The sequence below is a fragment of the Nelumbo nucifera genome, chromosome 6, assembly GCF_055504915.1.
Source record: "Nelumbo nucifera cultivar China Antique chromosome 6, China Antique-T2T, whole genome shotgun sequence".
In the NCBI taxonomy this organism is placed as follows: Eukaryota; Viridiplantae; Streptophyta; class Magnoliopsida; order Proteales; family Nelumbonaceae; genus Nelumbo; species Nelumbo nucifera.
Window position 1 is genome coordinate 19,314,795 of NC_142654.1, and position 22,201 is coordinate 19,336,995.

General features: G+C 38.9%; 1 protein-coding gene across 4 annotated transcripts in view; it reads left to right on the forward strand.

Annotated features, from left to right (window-relative positions):
- Window positions 1-22,201, forward strand: part of LOC104591259 (Nucleotide/sugar transporter family protein) — a 60,290-nt gene that overhangs the window by 20,283 nt on the left and 17,806 nt on the right. For all 4 annotated transcript variants that reach the window (XM_010250064.3, XM_010250066.3, XM_010250065.3 and 1 more), the window contains 6 exons: window positions 11,055-11,155; window positions 11,361-11,373; window positions 11,717-11,901; window positions 12,098-12,184; window positions 20,412-20,506; window positions 21,739-21,898. In XM_010250064.3, coding sequence (XP_010248366.1) covers window positions 11,055-11,155; window positions 11,361-11,373; window positions 11,717-11,901; window positions 12,098-12,184; window positions 20,412-20,506; window positions 21,739-21,859 — 602 coding nt within the window. In that variant the 3' untranslated portion in view covers window positions 21,860-21,898. The remainder of the gene's footprint in view (window positions 1-11,054; window positions 11,156-11,360; window positions 11,374-11,716; window positions 11,902-12,097; window positions 12,185-20,411; window positions 20,507-21,738; window positions 21,899-22,201) is intronic.

Here is a 22,201-nt window from a genome sequence, read left to right on the forward strand (position 1 = left end):
CAACGGAATTGTAGGAAACAAGAGTTGATGTGGGGCCTTATACTCTAGTAACCGAGATGGCATACGGTTGATGATATATGCAGCACACATAATAGCATCCATCCAAAAACGTTTCGGAACATTCATATGAAGTAATAAACCATGAGCTACGTCAAGTAGATGATGATTTTTCCTTTTAGCAACACTGTTTTGTTGAGGTGTCCTTGCACAAGAGCTTCGATGAAGAGATCCACACGAAGCAAAGAATTCATTGAGATCACTATGGAAGTACTCTTTTGCATTGTCCAACTAGAAAATGTGAATTTCAGTTTGAAATTGAGTGAAAACCATTCGTTGAAAGTTTTTCACAATCTTTGGCACTTCATTTCTAGATCACATAGGATACACCCAAGTATATCTAGAGTAGTCATCGATCAAAGTAATGAAATATTTATATCCAGTCTCAGTAGGTAGAGAAATAGGGCCCCAAACATTAGAATAGACAATATGAAAAGGAAATTTAGATCTTTTATTTCTTAAAGGAAATGAATTTCTACAATGTTTTCTCAATTGGCACGCATGACACTGCAATTTACTAACTAACAAAGACTTAAACAACTCGGGGAACATAAGTTTTAAAGACTCAAACGAAAGGTGACCATGACGATTATGCCACAAGTAGGCATTACTCTCACTAGAAGAATTTAAAGACTCTGTAGCCACAAGACCAACTTTATTCTCCAACACGTAGAGGCCATCCACCATGCTTCCTCTACCAATTGTCTCCCCCAAGGTCAAATCCTGAAATAGACATGAAGAAGGAAAGAAGGTCACTGAACAATTCAAGGAATGAGTAATACTGCTAATGGAAAATAAATTGATAGGTAATTTAGGAACATGCAACACATTAGAGAGGGCAAGACCAAGAGGAAGGGAGATGGTTCCTTGACCGGCTATGGTGGAATAAGACCCATCAGCCAGTCTCACCTTATCTCTCCCAAAGAGGAGGTTATATGCCTGAAATAAATTTGACTTACCAGTCATGTGGTTTGAGGCTCCAAAGTCAATTATCCAAAGGGAATCAGATGTATGAGATGACACATCGAAAGCAGCAGCAGTGTTACCTGATTTGGACGCAAAGGAGGTAGAAGGAGTAGGGTCAGAATCCATCTGGTGAAGTGTCGTACCATATAATTCCAAGTGGTCAGGAAAGGAGTTGATGATCTCTTCCTTGGGGTCAGAACCAGAGTGTCGCTCTTGGGGTACCATGGGACTAGTCTCTTGAGATGCCACATTTGCTGAGTTATATTGCTTCTGACTTTGCTGGGTTGGCTTCTTACTTGGATCAGACTTCTTACTCAGCCCATTTCGGCTTTCCATGAAGATCCCAACATGTGTTTCTAGTGTGCTTGGACTTTTGACAGTGAGTGCACCAAAGTTTTACTTTGTCATCCACTCTCTTCTGTGAATCTCCCTTTTTAAAAGAACCTCCAACATTTGAACTTGTACCCCCTCAGACAGCTAGTGCAATCGGTTCCCCTTCTGTACAATTCATCACACTTATTCTGCTCTTTTTAGACTGAACTAGGGCATAAACTTCTTGGACTGAAGGTAGGTTCTTACTTCCTAAGAATTGTACCCTCATGGATTCATATGTAGGATTCAGCCCCAAAAGAAAGGCAAATACCCATTGCTGGGAAACAAGTGATTTGTAAGCCTTTGCATCCTCATCGCACTTCCAATTCTCATATTGATAATGATCCAGTTCCTTCCAAATTGATGTCAAGTCTGAATAGTACATCGAGAGACTCATCTCCCCTTGCTTGCAAGTGGAGGATTTTGCTTGTAATTGATATATCTTTGCATAGTGGCTCTGTTTTGAATAGGTAGATTTTGCTTGTTCCCATATTTCACATGTTGTTTCAGCCCACATAAAGGTCTTCCTTACTTGTGGCATCATGGAAACCAAAAGCCATGACATCACCATGCTATTTTCTTGGTCTCATCTGTCATGTTCAGCACTACCAATCTTTGGTTCCTTGATTTTTCCATTAATATACCCAAATTTTCCTCTAGCATTAATATAAAGTTTAATTCCCCTAGACCATTCAAGATAGTTCAGCCCATCAAAGGGGATTACAGCCATGGGGAAATTCATATCCATCCCCCCACTCATTCCATTTTGACCTCCTGAAATTCCTGAAGTTGTAGAATTCTCAGAGGACATGATTCAAACACCTTTCAAACCTTACACACACCTTATGATCCCTCCTATCACCAAACAAACAGTCCTAGAAACACCAAGGATGAAGCCCACATACACACATTGCAATCTAAACACAATCTGACTACAAACCAGTCTAGATTGTCCAAAAAGGCAAGATTTTAGGGTGATCTCAGAGCTGATCTGACCTAGCAGTCACACTCCACCAACTTCCAGACACCCAAAACACATCGACTGCTAGGAGGGGTCATAAACCAGTATGGTTACAACACAAGGGTTAAAAGATCAGGTCATCCACGACCCACAAATCTGAATTCTCAGGCATGGGATCACACGATCCATAAAAAAAAAGAGGTTCGAACCTCACAGCTTCTCAGAAAACATTCAGCAGTCTGGAGTCATATAGTTTCTTCTTGGTACACGACCAAGGAAAAGGAAAAAAAAATCTGTACCAGTCGTAGTTCTGCACTTTTTTTTATCTCAGTTGAAGAAGACGGCAGGTTGAAGCTTGTTCGATCTGCTCACAGGCCTAGCAGAACCACTCTGATACCATATTAACAGCCGAACAGAGAAGAGAGGTAGGAGAAGAGAAGAGGAAGAGAGGAGAGAAGAGAGAAGAGAGGAGAGAAGAGAAGAGAGAGATTTGGAATCTGCTACAGTGCTTCTACAGTGCTGGCGGCGCCAACTTATATTAATATATATAGGGCGACCATAAATAGAAGGGAAAGGACCCTTATGCCCCTACTTAAGTTACAGCATAAAAAACAAAAGAAAAAACTGTTTTAATTTGTCCAAACGGGCCCTAACTCAGCAGAATACAAACATAATAAATAAAGCTAACATTCCAACAGCTTCCATGGGTTCTTTCATTTTCTTAATGTAGTTGGTTTTAAGTGAGGATACAAAATCTAGCAAGTATATTGACTATGTTTCTCAGCCCCATGATGATTACACTTCAAGTATTTCCTATCCACACTTTTTCCACCCTTTGATTCTGAAGAAACAAGGCCTGATTGCTCAATTGAATGATTTTGTATTTCAACGTGCATTGCTTTCCTCCATAACTTCTCATTTCTCACCAAAAAGTAAACACATTGCAAATCAGAAAGTTCATCTCTACCCAGTATTCCTGGGACAGACTCCCATATAAGGGCACTCAGCCCAAGATATTCCTGGGACACAGTCTCTGTAGTGAAGCTCTGCCTTCTCCTCTGGTCTCTTCCTCTTCCCTTTTCTTTTTGATCAGCAAAGGAGAATTTTATTTGAAATTAAAATTTTACAACTTGTGTATGGGATTCGAGCTCCCACAATATTACATATTTCTGTCCCTCTTTACATTGCAGCCCAAAACAATTATTGCCTCAAAGCCCCTTGTTTAGCAAGATAATCAGCTAGCCCATTTGCACTCCTTCTAACCCATTTGAATTCAGCTTCTACCTCCCTTGCGACCATTTCCACTTCCCTTATCACTTGTTTGAAAGTCCGCGGAGTAGTTCTATTGTTTTTAGCCCAAGAGATGATCACCTTGGAGTCCCCTTCAACCTCCACATGCCTCATTCCTAGTTGCTTAGCTATCTTCAGTCCTTGTAGCAATGCCATTAACTCAGCTTTTAGAGAGTTGCCCATGCCAATAGGTCCAGAGAACAATGCTAATATTCTCCTTTCAGAATTTCTGATTACTCCCCTGATACATGATCGTCCCGGATTTCCAAAAGAGCTTCCATCAAAATTCAGTTTGATTCTGTTACCATGTAGAGGTTTCCATTCCATCCTTACTCTCTTTTTCACTCTTGAAGATTGTGCTACTTCTGTCCAGGATCTTTTAATGTCTATTGTTGGTTCGGCTGTCTTAATTTGTATGTTTATCCTTGTTGGGTCTTAAATCATTAGTTATTGGGCCTTAGTTACTGGGCCTAATCTTATTTAGTGTTTATTTGACTAGGTGTCCCTCCACTAATTAGGGGCATTCTGGTCTATTTATGTAACATTATGTAATGTTGTTATATATAATAGATTAGGGCTGGCTGAGAACTAATTCTTCCGCCCATCTCATATCTTCTTCTTCTTCTTCTTCTTCTCTCATTCGACAGCTCTATTTCAGCAAACATGGTATCAGAGCACTAATCTTTTGACTGGTTATAGCAGCCGCCTTTTTCTTCTACTCGCAGTTAACTCTCTCTTCTTTTTCTTGGTTGCTGCAAAGAAACCCTAGGGTTGGTCGTAGAACACAGCTGGACCTACATCTAGGGTTTCCCTTGGTTATAGGGCCCAAGGGGAGATAGACCCAGAGGCTGATGCCCTAATAGACGCAGTACAACAGATTGTAGCCATTCGGCTAAGATAGATCTGTGTAAAACAGATCTAGGAGAAAGGACGAATCTCAGCAGTCCTAGAACTGTTCGTGGGTGAGAGTATAACCTGAGATAGCAGTGCTTAGCACACAGTAGAAGCTAACACAGCAAGTTGCAGGCTGCGGCAACAGTGATTAGAACACAGCAGAAGGTAGCACAACAGATTATAATCTGCGACAGCAGTAATTAGGGCATAGTGTGCAGTGTAGTACTCGGTGTTTCAGCTCTATGTCGGGTTCTCAGGACTGAGTTTACAGTGCAGCAAGCTCCGTAAGTGTGAAACAGTTCATTATATATTGTGTTTACAGTCTTGACTTTACGATTAGGAGAAGATGTCTTCCATATCCGGGGAAGTGTCTTCTAGAAATGTTAGGGCTTGTGAGAGGTCTCCTAATTTGGAGAATCCAAATCTGCACAGCCTACAAATCACAAGTGTGTTGTTGGATGAGTACAACTTCAGAGAATGGTCTGTCTCAGCCATGTTGTTCATCACATCCCGGGAACTCACCGGTTACTTGGACGGGCAGAAGAAGGAACCCGAAGTGGGGAGTGCTGAATATGCAGCTTGGCGCAAGGAGAATGCTAGAGTTATGTCCTGGCTACTTGCCTCAATGACTCCAAGAGTAGGTAGGACTGTTCAACATTTATCCAAGGCTGCCAAGATATGGGAAAAAGTTTCTAAAACCTATGGGCAGAAAAAGAATAATGCAAGAATTTACAGACTGAATCAAGACATTGCTGCCTTGAGGCAAGGAGATATGAGTGTTGCAACATATTTTGCTACAATAGAAGGACTATGGGAAGAGTTAGATCACCACCTTATTATTGATTGGGAGAATGCCAGAGACAAGGAAAAGCATGACAAACAAGTTGAAGAGGGTAGAGCATTTAAATTTCTGGCTGGCCTAGATCCTATATATGAGAGCATAAGGTCCCAAATTCTAGGAAGGGATGAAATGCCAGACTTACATCATGTTTACTACCTTGTGAGGAATGAAGAGGTGAGAAGAAAAGAGATGCAGGTTGATACTCAAACTAAACTAGCTGAACAGTCTGTGGAACATTTGGCCTTAATCTCTACAAATCAAAGGGGAAACAAACACTCTGACAAGAGACATCTGAAGTGCACCTACTGTGGAGGGGAAAGGCATGTGAAAGAGACCTGTTGGGTTTTCCATCTGCATTTGAAGCCAGCTGCATTGAGGAAAGATAAGAAGCATCAGAAGGGTCAATCTGCAAGTGTGAATCTGGCTACGGGTCATAGTGATGATGGTTCAAAACACTCATCCACAGTTACTTCCTCTTCCATGGGACATACTACTAATTCCCCCGAAACTGGGTCCTTGGGTTTTACTGCCGATGAGGTAGAGGTACTTAGCCGGGCCCTAGCCCGTCTAAGGACCAATTCTCTTCCATCCTCCTCCCTTGCCAGATCAGGTATTGTCTCTGCCTTTAGTGCAACTAGTACTATTGATCCTGCCTCTTGGATTATTGATTCTGGTGCAACTGACCACATCACACACATGTCTTCCCTATTTTCTTCCTATCATTTAATGTCTGGCCAAGATAAAATGAGGGTTGCTGATGGTTCTCTTTCTACCATCTCTGGGAAGGGAGTGGTTGACCTAAGCAAGGACCTCTCACTCAAATCTGTCTTGCATGTTCCCAATCTTTCTTCAAATCTCTTATCTGTTTCAAAGCTTACCAAAAATTTGAATTGTAGCATAACCTTTTTTCCTACCCATTGTGTCTTTCAGGACAGATTGACGAAGAGAACGATTGGGATGTCATGAGTGTGGAGGTCTCTACTACCTTGATGCAGACATCAGTTCGGCATTACAAACATCTGCTACTAGTAGTCAGTCCAATGTGGAGTCAATAGCTAGTTTACATCTGTGGCATGCTAGGCTAGGTCATTTACCGTTTTCATTGGAAGTATTGTTTCCAGAATTATTCAAAGGTGTTTCAAGTCAAGAGTTATTTTGTGAAGTCTGTCAACTATCAAAGCAATGTAGAACTGTTTATTCAACTTCGAGTAATGAAATTCAAGCTTCTTTTGACTTAGTCCACTCTGATGTTTGGGGCCCCTCTCCCATTATTTCTGTTGATGGCTTTCGATATTTTATCAGTTTTATTGATCACTATTCTCGATGCACATGGATCTACTTATTAAAAACACGAGAAGAAGTGCCGCAGGTAATCATGGCTTTTTGCAAAATGATTGAAACACAGTTTGGCACGAAAATCAAACAATTCAGGTCAGATAATGCTGCAGAATACTTTGAAAGGTCCTTGAATCTGTTTATGGAGGATGCTGGAATGATTCATCAGTCATCTTGTGCTAGTACCCCCCAACAGAATGGGGTTGCTGAGCGCAAGAATAGGCACCTATTGGAGACTGCTCGAGCCTTACTATTTCAGCACAAAGTTCCAAAAAACTATTGGTCTCAAGCAATCCTTACTGCATCATACCTGATAAACCGAATGCCATCCAAGGTATTGGGGATGAAAACTCCTTTCTCTGTTCTTTGCCCTCATCTTCCTGACTTTTCTCTTCCACCGAGAGTCTTTGGGTGTGTATGCTTTATATGTCAAGGATCCGAAGAAGACCAAATTGGATTCTAGGGCTACAAAGGGAATCTTTTTGGGGTACTCTCCTACTCAGAAGGGATACAAGTGTTATGATTCAGTCACCAAGAAAAAATATGTTACAAAGGATGTGGTATTCTTTGAGTCTCAATCCTATTTTCATTCTTCCCATAATCCTCTTCAGGGGGAGACTAGTGGGATTGAAGAGGATTCTTCTGTTCCCCCTTTCTTTGTGCCTCTCTCTACCTCAGACCTTCCATCTTCTCCTCCTGATCCACCTAGTTGTAGTATCCCGGGTGAATCTAGTGAGGCTCCCATTGTACCAGCCACTACTAGTGATGTTGCAGATGTTACTGAAGACTCAAGCAGGCTGCAAAGAGATATCAGAATCACCTACAACAGAAGGAAGAAGGGCCCTCTAACTCATGACAGCAACCAATTGGACTCGGATCAACCTGTCTCAGAAACTCAAGGTAATCCTATCAGTTCCTCTGACTTGGATCTTCCTATTGCCCTTCGTAAGTCTACCCGTTCTTGTACTATCAGATACCCCATTGCTGATTTTGTCTTACTCACATTTGTCTCCCCATTATTGTTCTTTTGTGTCTGCTCTCTCTTCTGTGCATGTTCCTACCAGGTATTCTGAGGCAGTATCTGACCCAAAATGGAAAGAGGCTATGGATGAAGAAATGAAGGCCTTAATGAAAACAGGGACTTGGGAATTAGTAGATCTACCAGAAGGGAAAGGCATTGTTGGATGCAAGTGGGTGTTCACTGTGAAGCATAGGGAGGACGGGTCCATTGAAAGGTACAAGGCTAGACTGGTAGTAAAAGGGTTCACTCAAAAAGAAGGGATTGACTACAAAGAAACCTTTACTCCGGTGGCAAAACTCAACACAATCCGAGTTCTATTATCATTAGCTGCAAATTTCTCATGGGAGCTACATCAGTTGGATGTGAAGAATGCTTTCTTGAATGGTGACCTGCATGAAGAGGTTTTCATGGATCCTCCACAAGGTTATGGGTTTGGCAAGAAGGTATGTAGACTGAGAAAAGCCCTATATGGCCTTAAGCAGTCCCCTCGAGCTTGGTTTGAGAAGCTATGTGGGGCCATGAAGAAAGGGGGTTACACTCAAAGTGGGGCAGATCATACCCTATTCATAAGGAAGAAAAATGGCAAACTTACAACACTTATTGTATATGTGGATGATATGGTAATTACAGGGGATGATCAGGAAGAGATTAAAAGACTAAAGGAGGTCTTGGCTGCTGAATTTGAGATCAAAGACCTGGGCCAACTGAGATACTTTCTTGGGATTGAAGTTGCAAGATCCAAAGAGGGCATCTATATATGTCAGCGGAAATACATCCTTGATCTTCTTCAAGAGACAGGCATGATGGGGTGTAGGCCAGCAGATACTCCAATAGAACAGAATCATGGTCTACGGGAGTCAGTAGGAGAGGACTACCTTGATAAGGAAATATACCAAAAGCTGGTGGGGAAGTTGATTTACCTGTCCCTCACTTGCCCTGACATTGCTTATGCTGTACATGTTGTCAGTCAGTTCATGCACACTCCTAAAATCCCTCACATGAAAGTTGTGGAAAGGATCCTCAGATATTTGAAGTCTTGCCCGGGGAAAGGGATTATGTTCAGAAAAAAACAGTAAAATTGAAGTTGAAGGATATACTGATGCAGATTGGTCTGGCTCAGTTGGGGACAGGAAGTCTACTTCTGGGTACTGCACCTTTGTTGGAGGAAATTTAGTTACTTGGAGGAGTAAAAAACAGAATGTGGTTGCTAGATCTAGTGCAGAGGCCGAATATCGAGCTCTGGCTCATGGTGTTGCTGAACTTTTATGGCTTAAGATCCTGCTTGGTGAACTTGGAATAAAGATTGAGTGTCCTCTCAGGTTGTACTGTGACAACAAGGCTGCCATCAACATTGCAAATAACCCAGTGCAACATGATAGAACTAAACATATTGAGATAGACTGTCACTTTGTCAGAGAAAGAATTGTCTCAGGAGAACTCTGCATCCCTTATACTCCTTCCGAGATGCAGATTGCAGATGTTCTGACTAAAGGGCTAGCTACAGTGAAATTCTTGGACTTACTTGGCAAGCTAAACATGATTGACATCCATGCTTAGCTTGAGGGGGAGTGTTGGTTCGGCTGTCTTAATTTGTATGTTTATCCTTGTTGGGTCTTAAGTCATTAGTTATTGGGCCTAATCTTATTTAGTGTTTATTTGACTAGGTGTCCCTCCACTAATCAGGGGCATTCTGGTCTATTTATGTAACATTATGTAATGTTGTTATATATAATAGATTAGGGCTGGCTGAGAACTAATTCTGCCGCCCATCTCATATCTTCTTCTTCTTCTTCTTCTTCTTCTTCTTCTCTCATTCGACAGCTCTATTTCAGCAAACATCTATGACTGAGAAATCTTGAAAGATATGCAAAGATCTTACCCAATGAGCGACTTTAACTTTAATTGTGTCGATTACCTCCTCAATTGTTCTACTCTTGTCCAAGAATATTCTGTTATTCCTTTCTTACCCAATGTTCTACTCTTCCTCTTCCTTTTTTAACTTGAGTGTCGGAGAATCCTCCCCCGGGTACAACTCCAGTGTCTCTGATGTTTTCTGTGCCTGCAAGTTGCCAGAGCCCTAGGTCAAAATATGATTTTTTTAGTTTTGGAAAATATATACATGAAAGGATGTGTCCCAGTGCACAACAAGATAAAGGGAAAGTTAGGCATGGAGCTTTTTCTATATATGAAAGCCCTTTCTGGACCCACGTTAGCAAGTCCATTTGCTATGGAACTCAACTCTTTTTGGATCCACCTGATATGAACTTGGATGGATGTCAAGAACTTTCTATTCTTTTAAGGTAGCAAGCCATTATGGGCTCTTCCATGTTTGTTTACTCTGTGAAATTGCATTCCAAATTTCTTTTTGGCAAGGGCTAAAGCTATGCAAGTTCGCACATGCTGTTCTGGATCTTAGTGGCATGTATATATCTGCAGGATTTCTTTCTCACCTGTTTTCATTTTGTGTTTTCCCCTTTGAAGTTCATGTATGTATATAGTAGATTAATACTTCTGAATTTTGATTATTTTTTTATTTTCATTTAACATTTTCTACTCACCAATTACTTTTGCAATGCATCTCATCCTGTCTTACAAAATTATTTTGGCATAGAGCTTCTTTTCCTTCTCATGTATTCATCTTTACTTAAAAAAAAAAAAAATCCTACATGATACTTGGTTTTGAAATGGTGTAAAGAATCCTGGATAAGGAACTCTTCTCTCTGGGACAGAGGACCCTGTAGTGAGAGATCCTTTTCCAGATTGAAGCTCTCAGCCTCAAGATAGAGAGTGATTATTATTCTCTTAATTCTATTTGAAAATTGCTTTCATTAGAGTGGAAAACTACAATCCAATAAGCAGATCTGACAGTAATCAAATCTATAAATGCTTGCTGAAATTGATCTATCCAAAAATATCCTGGAGTTCTTCCTTCCCAAATGCTCAATATAACTGCAATGAGCATGGGCTCTCCCCATTTCTTGATAGGTGACAGGTTCAAAATTCCAAGATTGAGAGCATTGATTTCTGCATGAACTCTCCCCATTTCCTGAGAGGTAAAAAATTCCATTCTCAAACATCTATATGCTTGGGATAAACATCTATATTTATTAGATGTTTGTTTGCATACATTTAACCAGATATTGACCTTTTTTTTGGCTTTTCTTTTTTTTCACTAATGGAAAAAGTACTGCTAGATTTGTTTCTTTGCATGCTATTTTAACTGGTTATGGCTTTTTTCTCATTGTTACGAGTTCATCATGTCTGGTTTTGTCTTTTCTTGTATGATGTTGCATGACCCATCCAAATCTTCTTCCCAGTTGCAAAGGAGACAGAATTTGAATTTTGGGGTTTTATTTTTGTTATGCTTGCTGATGTTATGTCTGGGTTTCGCTGGTGCATGACACAGATTCTTTTGCAGGTATGCCTTATCTTGCTTCCATTTCTCAATCTACTTTTCTAATTAAAGATTCTAGGTTTAATTATCTGTTAATGTAATAAGATATTTTAAAGTACTGCCACTTTTTATTTTATTGTTTCCTGTTTTTGGTTTGCTTTATTGTTTCGAAATCTGACATTTGCTCTACTTCTTTTCATTGCCAATTCAAATCAAAATCGACATGAAGAAAGAATCCTATGGTAAGCAGTAAACTTTCTTTTCTTGAACTTCATTTTGAGTTAGTACAAATTCCAAAATCTTGGTAAAGAGAAATATGAACATGCATATGCCCATCTACATGACGTTTATGGATGTTTGTGGAATCATCAATTTTAACCATATTATTGCCTAAATGTTTTTCTTTTTTCTTGTAATTCTAACCAGATATAGTATCGGCTAAGCATTTTGCTTATCTTTCTTTTCTTTCTAAAAGTTCTGCAGAAGATGTAATTGATCCCATCATTTTTTGAATAAGGGTGAAAATTCTTTTAATTGATACTGAATGAAAACTTCTCCAAATTATGTCTGTTTGAATTCTTTCAGGTTTAAAGGATCCGATTACTTTTATGAGCCATGTGGCTCCAGTAATGGCAGTAGCAACTTTTATTCTCTCTCTTATAATGGACCCATGGGATGAATTCAAAAGGAACAACTACTTCAATAATTCATGGCATGTTTTTCGAAGTTGCTTGCTAATGCTTTTTGGTGGAACCCTAGCTTTTTTCATGGTAATAATTTGGTTTTATATTCTCTACCAACTGTGATAAATCCTACTGGTGGAACCCTAGCTTTTTTCATTACTGGAAATTGATTAAGGATTTATATAATTTCTAAAAAGCATTTTCTCATCATCTATACAGATTATTTACATTGTTCTTTTCTTTTGATGTCTTATATGTTGATTTTCCTTTCTTCCTTTTGTAGGTTTTAACAGAATATATTCTTGTATCAGTAACCAGTGCAGTAACTGTGACAATAGCAGGAGTTGTCAAGGAAGCTGTCACTATTCTGGTACAGTTTTGTCAATCTTCTTCTTTGCATGCTTAAATATTTTATATATCAATCTGACCTTTTAGAACTTCTTGTTTACTACTTTGAATTTCTTATTAGAGCACTGCAAATTGACAACATAATAATGTTTCATTACATTCTTAGGGCAGAAGGACCGGAAGAGTGGTTATGTAAATGTGTTTCATGGTTGTTATGCTTGATTTGTTGGATTCTATTTCAATCTGTTATAGGAACTCAATAGAAAACTCAATATGATTTTCCTAGGAATCTTATATTTTTTCCTTTTCGTATAACTGCGAAGGAAGAAGTCTTAATTTGATAATAACATGATCTTTTTTGGTATTACATACTACACATTACAGGGGGAATCAGGGATAGGGCAGAGCAGGGTGCACATGAGGCCCACTGGCCATGCCACAGAGAGCCTGCAGTTCAGCGGGTTTGCTCCTGCACCTCCTATTTGGCGGGGTGCCAAGTGACCATCTAGACTACTGGATCATTAGGCTCAGTAATGGAAATCATAGTAAAATTATACCCGTAAAAATTGCAATAAATTTACTTGTTATGCCAGCTATTTGTTAACTTTGATTATCAGGTTCTGTAGTTGTCTGAGTTATGCAACATCTACATGAACTATGTACTTTAAAAGGCTCTTCTTCGGTGATCAGCATATTGTTGAGGCCAGGTTGTAATTCCATCCATCTCACCTTGACTAGTATTCACTATTCACTTACTCTTTCAAGCAGTGCCAAGCATGCATTTTATGGTGAATGTATGCTGGAATGCTGTAGAGGAGATGGGCCAAATGGCCCATAGGCTGTCATTCTATGTTGTGTTTATGTTTTCCTCTGTAATGGGTCTTATTCTGGGCCCATACTCTTATATACTCTGTTTTTGTAATTTCTTGCCCACCCAAGGGTCTCTCTGTAATAATTCAAAGATTAACTTAATAAAATGTTTTAGAGTGTTAGAGGGAGGTTTAGTTCGAACCTCTCTATCTAACTCTCATTGCCACCATCTCTCTCTCTTCTCATCTTCTTAATCTTCTCTTGTTTGTTTTCTGGTTTTGCATCTAATCTCAAGCAGTTCTATACTTCAAGAGGGTTGTTTTCAACTTGGTATCAGAGCAGGCCAGAGCTTGGCGTGACCCTCATGTGGTTCTAGTCCAGCTGACTGCATGAGGATGTTCTAGGGCTGGAAGTTTAAAGTCATTCGCCTGGTTCTTAGAGGTCATTGGAGGGTGCCCAAGTCTCTACCCACTTGGAGAATAGTTCGGTGACCAGGAAGAATCAGAGAGAAAGGTGTTCAGCTTGATTTGAAGCTCAAATCAGAGATTCACATACTGTAAGTTACCGCAGTTATTGCTGGGTTATTTTCTTTGCTTGGGAGGGCTGTTAAAGTACTTGAAACCCCTCTCCATTCTGCCCTACTGTTCGGTTGTTGCTGGACTGATTCAACTCAGAGATTTCTGGGTTATTTTGGGGAGCAGTTTGGCTGTTGTTGGACTGTCAAGTTGCTGAAACTGGTTTGGACTCAGTGGTATTAGTCTCTAATTCAGCCCAGCCTTTTCTTGGACCTATACGAAATACTATTGAAGTGGTTTCTACTAGTTATCAGTAGGGTGTTAACTACTGCACACAGAGTGTTTGTTAAAAGGCCTCTTAAGGACTGTGGACTGTTATTTCTTCTCTTTGGGACAACAGTTGTTGGGGACCTGGAATACTTTGTGTTTGGAGGTCTGCTGGTTGCCCCTTGAAGGCTGAAATAGTATTTCTTCTTCTAGAAAGAGCTGCCACCGAGCTTGGCTGTCACAGTTGTCAAGACTGAACTGATTTTGTGAGCTGTGTGGTGTTGCCGATTCAGCTCAAACCAAGTTCATCAAGAATTCCTGCACTTTGAGAAACTTATTAAAACCCTAATTAGAACCTTTTCATGATGGACTTCTCAGACCTTGAAAGCAGGAGTGCTGCTGAATATGGACAGCCTTTGGGAATCCCAGCCGATTCTATGTTGGCTGTAACTACAGTTAAACTTGATGGGACCAACTACTTGGCATGGTCACAATCAGCGAAAATCCATATTTGTAGCAGAGGAAAATGGGGGTTTGTTTCTGGGAGCAAGAAAGCTCCCCTAGAGGACGATCCATCTTATGAGAGATGGATGCAAGAGAACTACATAGTGATTGGGTGGCTTGTGAATTCAATGCAGCCACAGATTAGTCAACACTATCTTTGGATGAACTCGGCTAAGGAAATCTGGGATAGTGTTGCAGAAACCTACTCCCAGAAATTGAATGTTGCCAGAGCCTATAAATTGATGAGTGATGTGAAGAATCTAAGACAGGGGGAGAAATCCCTTGTGGCATACTTATCAACCCTGAAATCTTTATGGCAAGAGATTGATCTGATAGAGGCTATAACATGGGATACCCCCAATGATGCTGAAACATACAGGAAATTAGTTGAAAGGAACAGGGTCTTTGAGTTCCTAATTGGGCTGAATCCTGAATATGATATCACAAAGCAGAACATTTTCTCCAAGGAAAGTGTTTCATTGTCGCAAGCATATGCTTTGGTCAACAGTGAAGAGAATAGAAGACAAGTACAGGTTCAAGGAGTTGGCATCAATGATCATTTTGCAAATATGGGGGTTAAACCCAAAGGGGTTATAGGGGCTCTCAATGGCACAGGAAAGAAGGAGGTGGTCTGTGAATATTGCAAGAAGCCGAAACACACCAAGGACAAGTGCTGGAAATTGCATCCCAGTCTTCTCCCTGTTCGGTTCTAGAAGAAAAATGATTGTAGAAAGACAGTAAGTGCAAATGCAGCCATGGGTACAGATACAGAAGTTGAGTCTGCCTGTGCATAGTTGGCAGCCATGAAAGCTGAGTATGAGAAGTTTGGAAAGATGATCAGCCATCTTGAAGGTGTAACTTCATCATCCAACCCTTCTGGAAATTCAGCCACCACCGCATTTGCTCACTCAGGTATAAGAGCTTCTGCTAACCATGCATCCACCTCAGGTAATCCTAAGGCCCCTTGGATCATAGACTCAGGTGTTTCTGATCACATGACCAACCTTTCCACTCTGTTTGTTTCGTATGATTTGCTTCCTGGTCGAGACAAAATCACCTTAGCTGATGGTTCTCTTGCCTCTATTTCTGGCAAGGGAACTGTCAATGCTACAGACTCCTTACTCTTATCTTCCACTCTTCATGTACCTAAATTAAATACCAATTTATTATCTGTAAGTAGCTTGACCAAGTCATTGAATTGTTGTGTAACCTTTTTCCCTTCTCACTGTGTGTTTCAGGACCTGGAGTCTCGGAAGGTGATTGGGAGTGGCCATGAAGCGAATGGAATATACTTGCTCGACACTCCTAGCCAATGCTTTGATCATCCCAAGAATGCTGCCTTTGGTTCTACTTCTTCAGAGTCTGTCAGTCGAGTTATGTTGAGTCATTGTCGGTTGGGTCATTTACCTTTTTCTGCTTTAAGTCATTTACTTCCCGAATTGTTTAAGGGAGTCAGTGTGTCCAGTCTCAATTGTGAGTCATATCAGTTGTCAAAGCATTGTAGACACAATTACCTTGTGAGCAATAAAAGATCTTCTTTTCCTTTTCATATTGTGCAATCTGATGTGTGGGGGCCTTACCACTTATCTTCTATGGGGGGCTACCAATATTTCATCCTGTTTATTGCTGATTTTTCTAGATTCACTTGGATATACCTAATGAAATCCCGTGATGAAGTCCCAAGACTTGTGAGGCAATTTCATGAGCTTGTTTTCACTCAATTTGATACCAGAATTAAGGTTTTCAGATCTGACAATGCAAAAGAGTATTTTGAGAAGAGTTTATCCTTGTATCTCTTTAACATGGGGGTTATTCACCAAAGCTCCTGTGTTAGAACCCCTGAACAAAATGGAGTTGCTAAAAGGAAAAATAGACATATTGTTGAAGTTGCAAGGAGCCTTTTGTTTGCCTCACATGTTCCCACAAGATTTTGGGGTGATGCTATTCTTACTGCTACCTATCTCATAAACCATATGCCATCCAGGGTTTTAGGGCTTAAATCCCCCTTCAATCTTCTTCATCCAGACAAGGATCTCTTCCCGATTCCTCTTCATGTGTTTGGCTATACCTGTTATGTTCACATTCCAAGTGCCCATAGACATAAGTTTGAACCAAAAGCCCACAAATGCATCTTCCTTGGTTACTCCCCCACACAAAAGGGTTATTGTTGTTTTGATCCACAGACTGGCACTCGACATGTCTCTATGGATGTTACCTTTGATGAGCTTTCTCCTTTTTATGGTTCCTCTCAAGAAGGACATTGTCAACAGGGGGAGAGTCTGTCACAAGTATTTGCTCTTCCTCTTCCTGTCCCAGTTGAGTCACTTGACAAGCCTGTATCCTCACCAAATGAATCAAAGGAGGATCAACCACTTCATTCCTCTTTCCCTAGTGCCCCTATTTCTTTACCTCCTCGTCCTACCCATAATCCCAAAGTGTATCAAAGGCAAAGATCCAGGAATGAGCAAGTTGTTTCCCTTACAACAGATGAGACTCATACATTCCCAATCACATATGAGATAACAGGTACTGTTTCAGCCTCTTTGGAACCATCTTTCCTAAATCTTGATGTCCCCATTGCTGTTAGGAAAGGAAAGCAGAAGTGCATTGCACACTGCATTTCCAAACACCTTTCTTATGATCTACTTTCTCCTTCATACTTTGCCTACCTCTCTTCAGTTGCTTCTAACCCCATTCCTAGGTCTGTGTCAGAAGCTCTTGGGATTCCAGAATAGAGAGATGCCATGAAGTCTGAAATGGATGCTCTACACAAAAATGATACTTGGGAGGTGGTGGACTAATTCAGGGTTTTGCAGTCTGGTGGCTGGTAATGTTGTCTCTTGGAGGAGTAAGAAACAATCAGTTGTGGCTCGATCCTCCGCCAAAGCAGAGTATAGAGCCATGGCACATGGAGTCTTTGAATTGTTGTGGCTAAGGTCCTTAATGGAAGAACTTGGGATTGATCATGACAAACCCATGATGTTGTACTGTGATAATCAGGCTGCCATCAACATTGCTCACAACCCAGTATAACATGATAGAACCAAACATATTGAGGTTGATAGACACTTTATTCGACAAAGAGTCTCTTCCGGTGAAGTGTGTCTTCCATTCATTACTTCTGAAGGACAATTGGCAGATTTCCTCACCAAGGGTATTTCCAAGGCAAGGCTTCAACATGACACTGGCAAGCTGGGCATGATTAACATCTATGCTCAGCTTGAGGGGGAGTGTAGAGGAGATGGGCTGAATGGCCCATAGGCTGTCATTCTATGTTGTGTTTATGTTTTCCTCTGTAATGGGCCTTATTCTGGGCCCATACTCTTATATACTCAGTTTTTGTAATTTCTTGCCCACCCAAGGGCCTCTCTGTAATAATTCGAAGATTAACTTAATAAAGTGTTTTAGAGTGTTAGAGGGAGGTTTAGTTCGAACCTCTCACTCTAACTCTCATTGCTGCCAGCTCTCTCTCTCTCTCATCTTCTTAATCTTCTCTTGTTTGTTTTCTGGTTTTGCATCTAATCTCAAGCAGTTCTATACTTCAAGAGTGCTGTTTTCAACTAATGCAAAGGTATAAAATTTGTTTTTGGGACATTAATAAATAGTGTTAAAACCTCTGTAGTTGGAAGACACCAACCCATTTTTCTATCATAAAGTCTTCTCAAACATAGTTCTTGTTTTCATTCCACTATGAGAATAAAACCAGCCTTCTCCTTTTCTGTGATTGTAACACGATACTACTGCTTTTGTTGTAAACAATAGGTATGGAGGTACCACAAATATCCATTCAAGATAATATACTGTTTTTTATTAGCTCTCTCTCTCTCTCTCTCTCTAACAAACAATTGAAAAACTTCAGAATAAACATCTGCTATCAATGGAAACCCCCTCTTCCCTCTTAGATAGCCTCTTTGGAATCCATAAAATTTTATCAACAATACACCAAGGATTTGGGGGGTTATAGGAAATCAAAGAACAATGTGGAGAAGCCATAGAAATAAATAAGAAATACAAAATATCCTAAGGCACTTCCCAAACAAAAATATACAGATGAGGAAGTCAATGAATGAATCTCAAATCAACAACATAGGGGGTGTTTGAAAACAAAATCAACTGCCACATCAGCAAAATTACATTAACTTTTCTGACAATGCAGTTGTTTTCGTTTTCAAAAACAAAACCAACCATGTTGCACCTCCATAGTAAGATCCCTACTAAACCTTTCAAAATGCATCACTTCAGGTTCTCCTAAACTTTCCTCTATCAAGTAACCTTGGGTTGTCAATTTGTTTGAAGGATTTGAACCCTAATATCTGTTGAATGAAATGATATTGAATTGAATCATATTGTGAATCATAGCATACATGGTAAGACCAATTCTGTTTTTTCAGAAATCTGTCAAAAATTTAAACATATATACTAAACACTTAAATATACAAGAAAATTGATTTTACCTCATTCTTAATCATCATCATCGTCCAAGCCTTATCCCAATTATATAGGGGTCTGCTACATAAATCTTGTTTTGCTAGTCCCCACTGTTTAATGCCATATCCATTGTTAAATTTATTGGCGCATAAATTATTTCTTACTACTTCTACCCATGTCCTTTTTTGGGTCTATCCTTTGCCCTTCTATCCCCTTCAACTTGTAACAAATCACTTCTTTTTATCTCATTCTTAATCCATATTTACAATTTTAGTACTGAAATTGACTTAAGTTAATTAACCCATAAAAATGGCTCTTTAACCTACACATGATGGAAAATAAACTTAATAAAGTTTCTAAATAGGTCTCTAGTAACTGAAATAAATATTATTCTGGTAAGGGTTTCTAACAAATCATCATCATTATAGAAGCCTTGTCCTAACTATATAGCCATATAAGTTGGCTACACAAATCCTGTTTCACCATTCCATTCTGTTTAGTGCCATATCCATTGTTAAATTATGAGCCCTTTAATCATTTTCTACTACTCCAACCATGTCCTTTGCGGTCCCTTCAAACTGTAAGGCTATAACAGATCACTTCTTATGAGTTCTGTAGATGGACTTTTTTGTATGTGACTAAACCATATTAGTCTACATACCCCCATTTTATCATCTAATGAGTCTACTCATAGGATCATTTGAGTGAATTTTTTTCTGATTCTGTCCTTACAAGTTTCCCCACTCATCCATCTCAGCTTTCCCATTTCTTTGACATTTATTTTTTGGACATGTTTTTTGACTGCCCAATACTTTGCTCCATACAGCAGGGCTGACCTTACAACTGTTTTATAAAATATCTTTCTAGCTTAAGTAATATTTGCCTATTACATGACTCCAGATGCTCCCCTTACCCATTCTTCTCTAATTCTATTGGTGGCACCTTCAATCTCTTTCTTGTTAGGGAGTATTGAACCAAGGTAACAGAAGAAGTTGCATTGAGTTATCTCTTTGTCTCCAATCCTAAGTATACCCCTGGTTTGTATTCTTCATATTATTAAATTTACATTGCATGTATTCTGTTTTAGTTCTACTTTTTTATCAAATGTTAGAATCCCGCTTATTTAAAATCTCTTGTTTCTAAGGTATTTGTCCATTAACCTAACTTTGCATTTAATCCTTGATTAGTTTCATCAATTAATGTTATGTCATCAGTAAACAACGAATTCCCTTGAAAAAAAAAATAAAAAGAAACAATGGAAAAATAGAGAATTAGGTCTCAATTGAATTTATTCAAATCACATGAATCAAATTCTAGGACTCAAACAATAATTATAAGGTTTTTTAAGAAATAATTTAGATGTAAGATTTGAATTGGAACCCTTCAGCTTAGTGATTTGAATTGTGACTTGTATTGTAAATTGTAATATTCTGACAGTTATTACCTGTGATCCGTACAAGACACTGCTTTTCATCCTTATCTTTCTCATTGATAAAGGGTAATGTCTGGTCGATTGTGTTCTTTGCTATGTAGCAAGGACCTTGGTTAACAGTGGCCATAACCAAAGGCTTTATAGATTTTCTGGAAATAATTGGTTGATCATTTTACATTCTTATTTTTATTATATTTATCATTTCTTTCTTCTACCATTGCGCTTGTAATCACTTAATATGCTTTCACTTTTGATGAAGACTGAATCTTCATATTTTCTTTGTAACATGTCAGGTGGCAGTGTTTTACTTCCATGATCAGTTTACCTGGTTGAAAGGGATTGGACTGCTTACAATCATGATTGGTGTGAGTTTATTCAACTGGTACAAGTAAGTTGTCAACAAATAATTTCAAGTTTTCCCCCTTTCAGAAGATGTTGTAGAATCCAAAGACATTTATAAATGGGGAACCAAAAGGTTACTTTAATGCTAGTTGGGGACTTAAGCAAGGGTGTCTTCTATCCCTTTTGCTGTTCACCCTAGTACTTGAGATCTTTAGTCAGTTCATTGAGAAGGCTAAAAGACTGGATATGGTTAAAGGATTTGAGGTGGGGAGAGATGCAGTCTGTACCTAGTATTTAGAGAACTGGACAGGACCAGCTGGTCTGACTACAAAAACTGTGAATCGACTCACCTGCCAATTCAGTCATGCCCTATTGAGGGTGATAAAAACCAGTCAAAATTGGCTAACTAATCGATCTAATTGGTGAACCGGTGAACTGATCCCAATTTCAAAAAATTGGATGATTTTTATTCATTTTTTAACTTATATCCTAACTTCTAGAGGTCATAGCTTTGTGATTGGTTGCCTGATTGGGTAATCTTTTTTTTTTTATTTTGGGCAACTTTTCACGATCTACGCATCCAAGGTACCCCACTATTTTTGCCAAAAAACGGACTTTTTAGCCTCAAATCTTAATTTTTATTATAAAAATATTGACTAAATAAAAAAATACATATATGCAGAACATAATTATATGTTTTGAATATATGTATATAGTTAATATTATTATGTTTATATTACATAATTGGCATGGTAATTATGCAATTATGTGTCAACTTACATTGCAATTATGATGATGCATCTGACTCTGTAGCATTTGAAAGTTAACACTTAAGTTCCCACCATTTGTCATGTGAATCTCAATTCTTGAAGGCTATCCAATCCTGGAAATTTTGAAACTTGTAAAGGCAATTTATTTTTTTGAATTTTATGGAGCTTATATGGTATCACTTTAGTTATGGAAGTCTTACTATGGTAAATAATTCATCATTGTAAAAAGAGCATGTAAAAAAATGATAGCACTATCTATTTAATTTCTTATATCACTTTGATATTTCTGGTTATTGTTCAACCATGTATTTGGTTGATATCTAGGAATAACTGCTGTCAAATTTGGGTTTGTTTGATTACTGTCAAATTTGGATATGGCACTAAACAGGATAGAATTGTAAAACTGGATTCATGCAGCCAACCCCATATAGTTGGGGTAAGGCTTAGATGATGATGGTGAAATTTGGGTTTATCTGATGTGTTTCTTTATGTTATTGCTCATTTACAGATACCAAAAGCTACAGAAGGGCCATACAAATGAAAATGATGAAGCAATGCTACTAAATTCTAATGCAGCTGCAAAATATGTTATCCTTGAGGAGATGGATGATGTAGATGATGAAATTTAGTAACTCTTTTCATCGTCTTGATCAAAGCTTGAAATTTAGGTAAGTCTCTTCCTAGCTAGTTCTTCAAATGAATATCCTGGTGAGTTGTTGAAGCTAAATGCTGAATTTGGTTCTTTTAGTTCTTTCACTTGAAAATATGCCCATCTAGATCTCTGCCAATAATGAATAATTCTATTGCACTCGACACATTTATCATATATATTCCACATAGGATGCACACCATAAGTTTGTGTTCATATTTTTACAAAGAATTGATTTTCTTATAGTAAAAGATTAATTAAAGAAAAATATATATATACACACACACACACACACACACATAAATGCTTTTCAACCCATCAA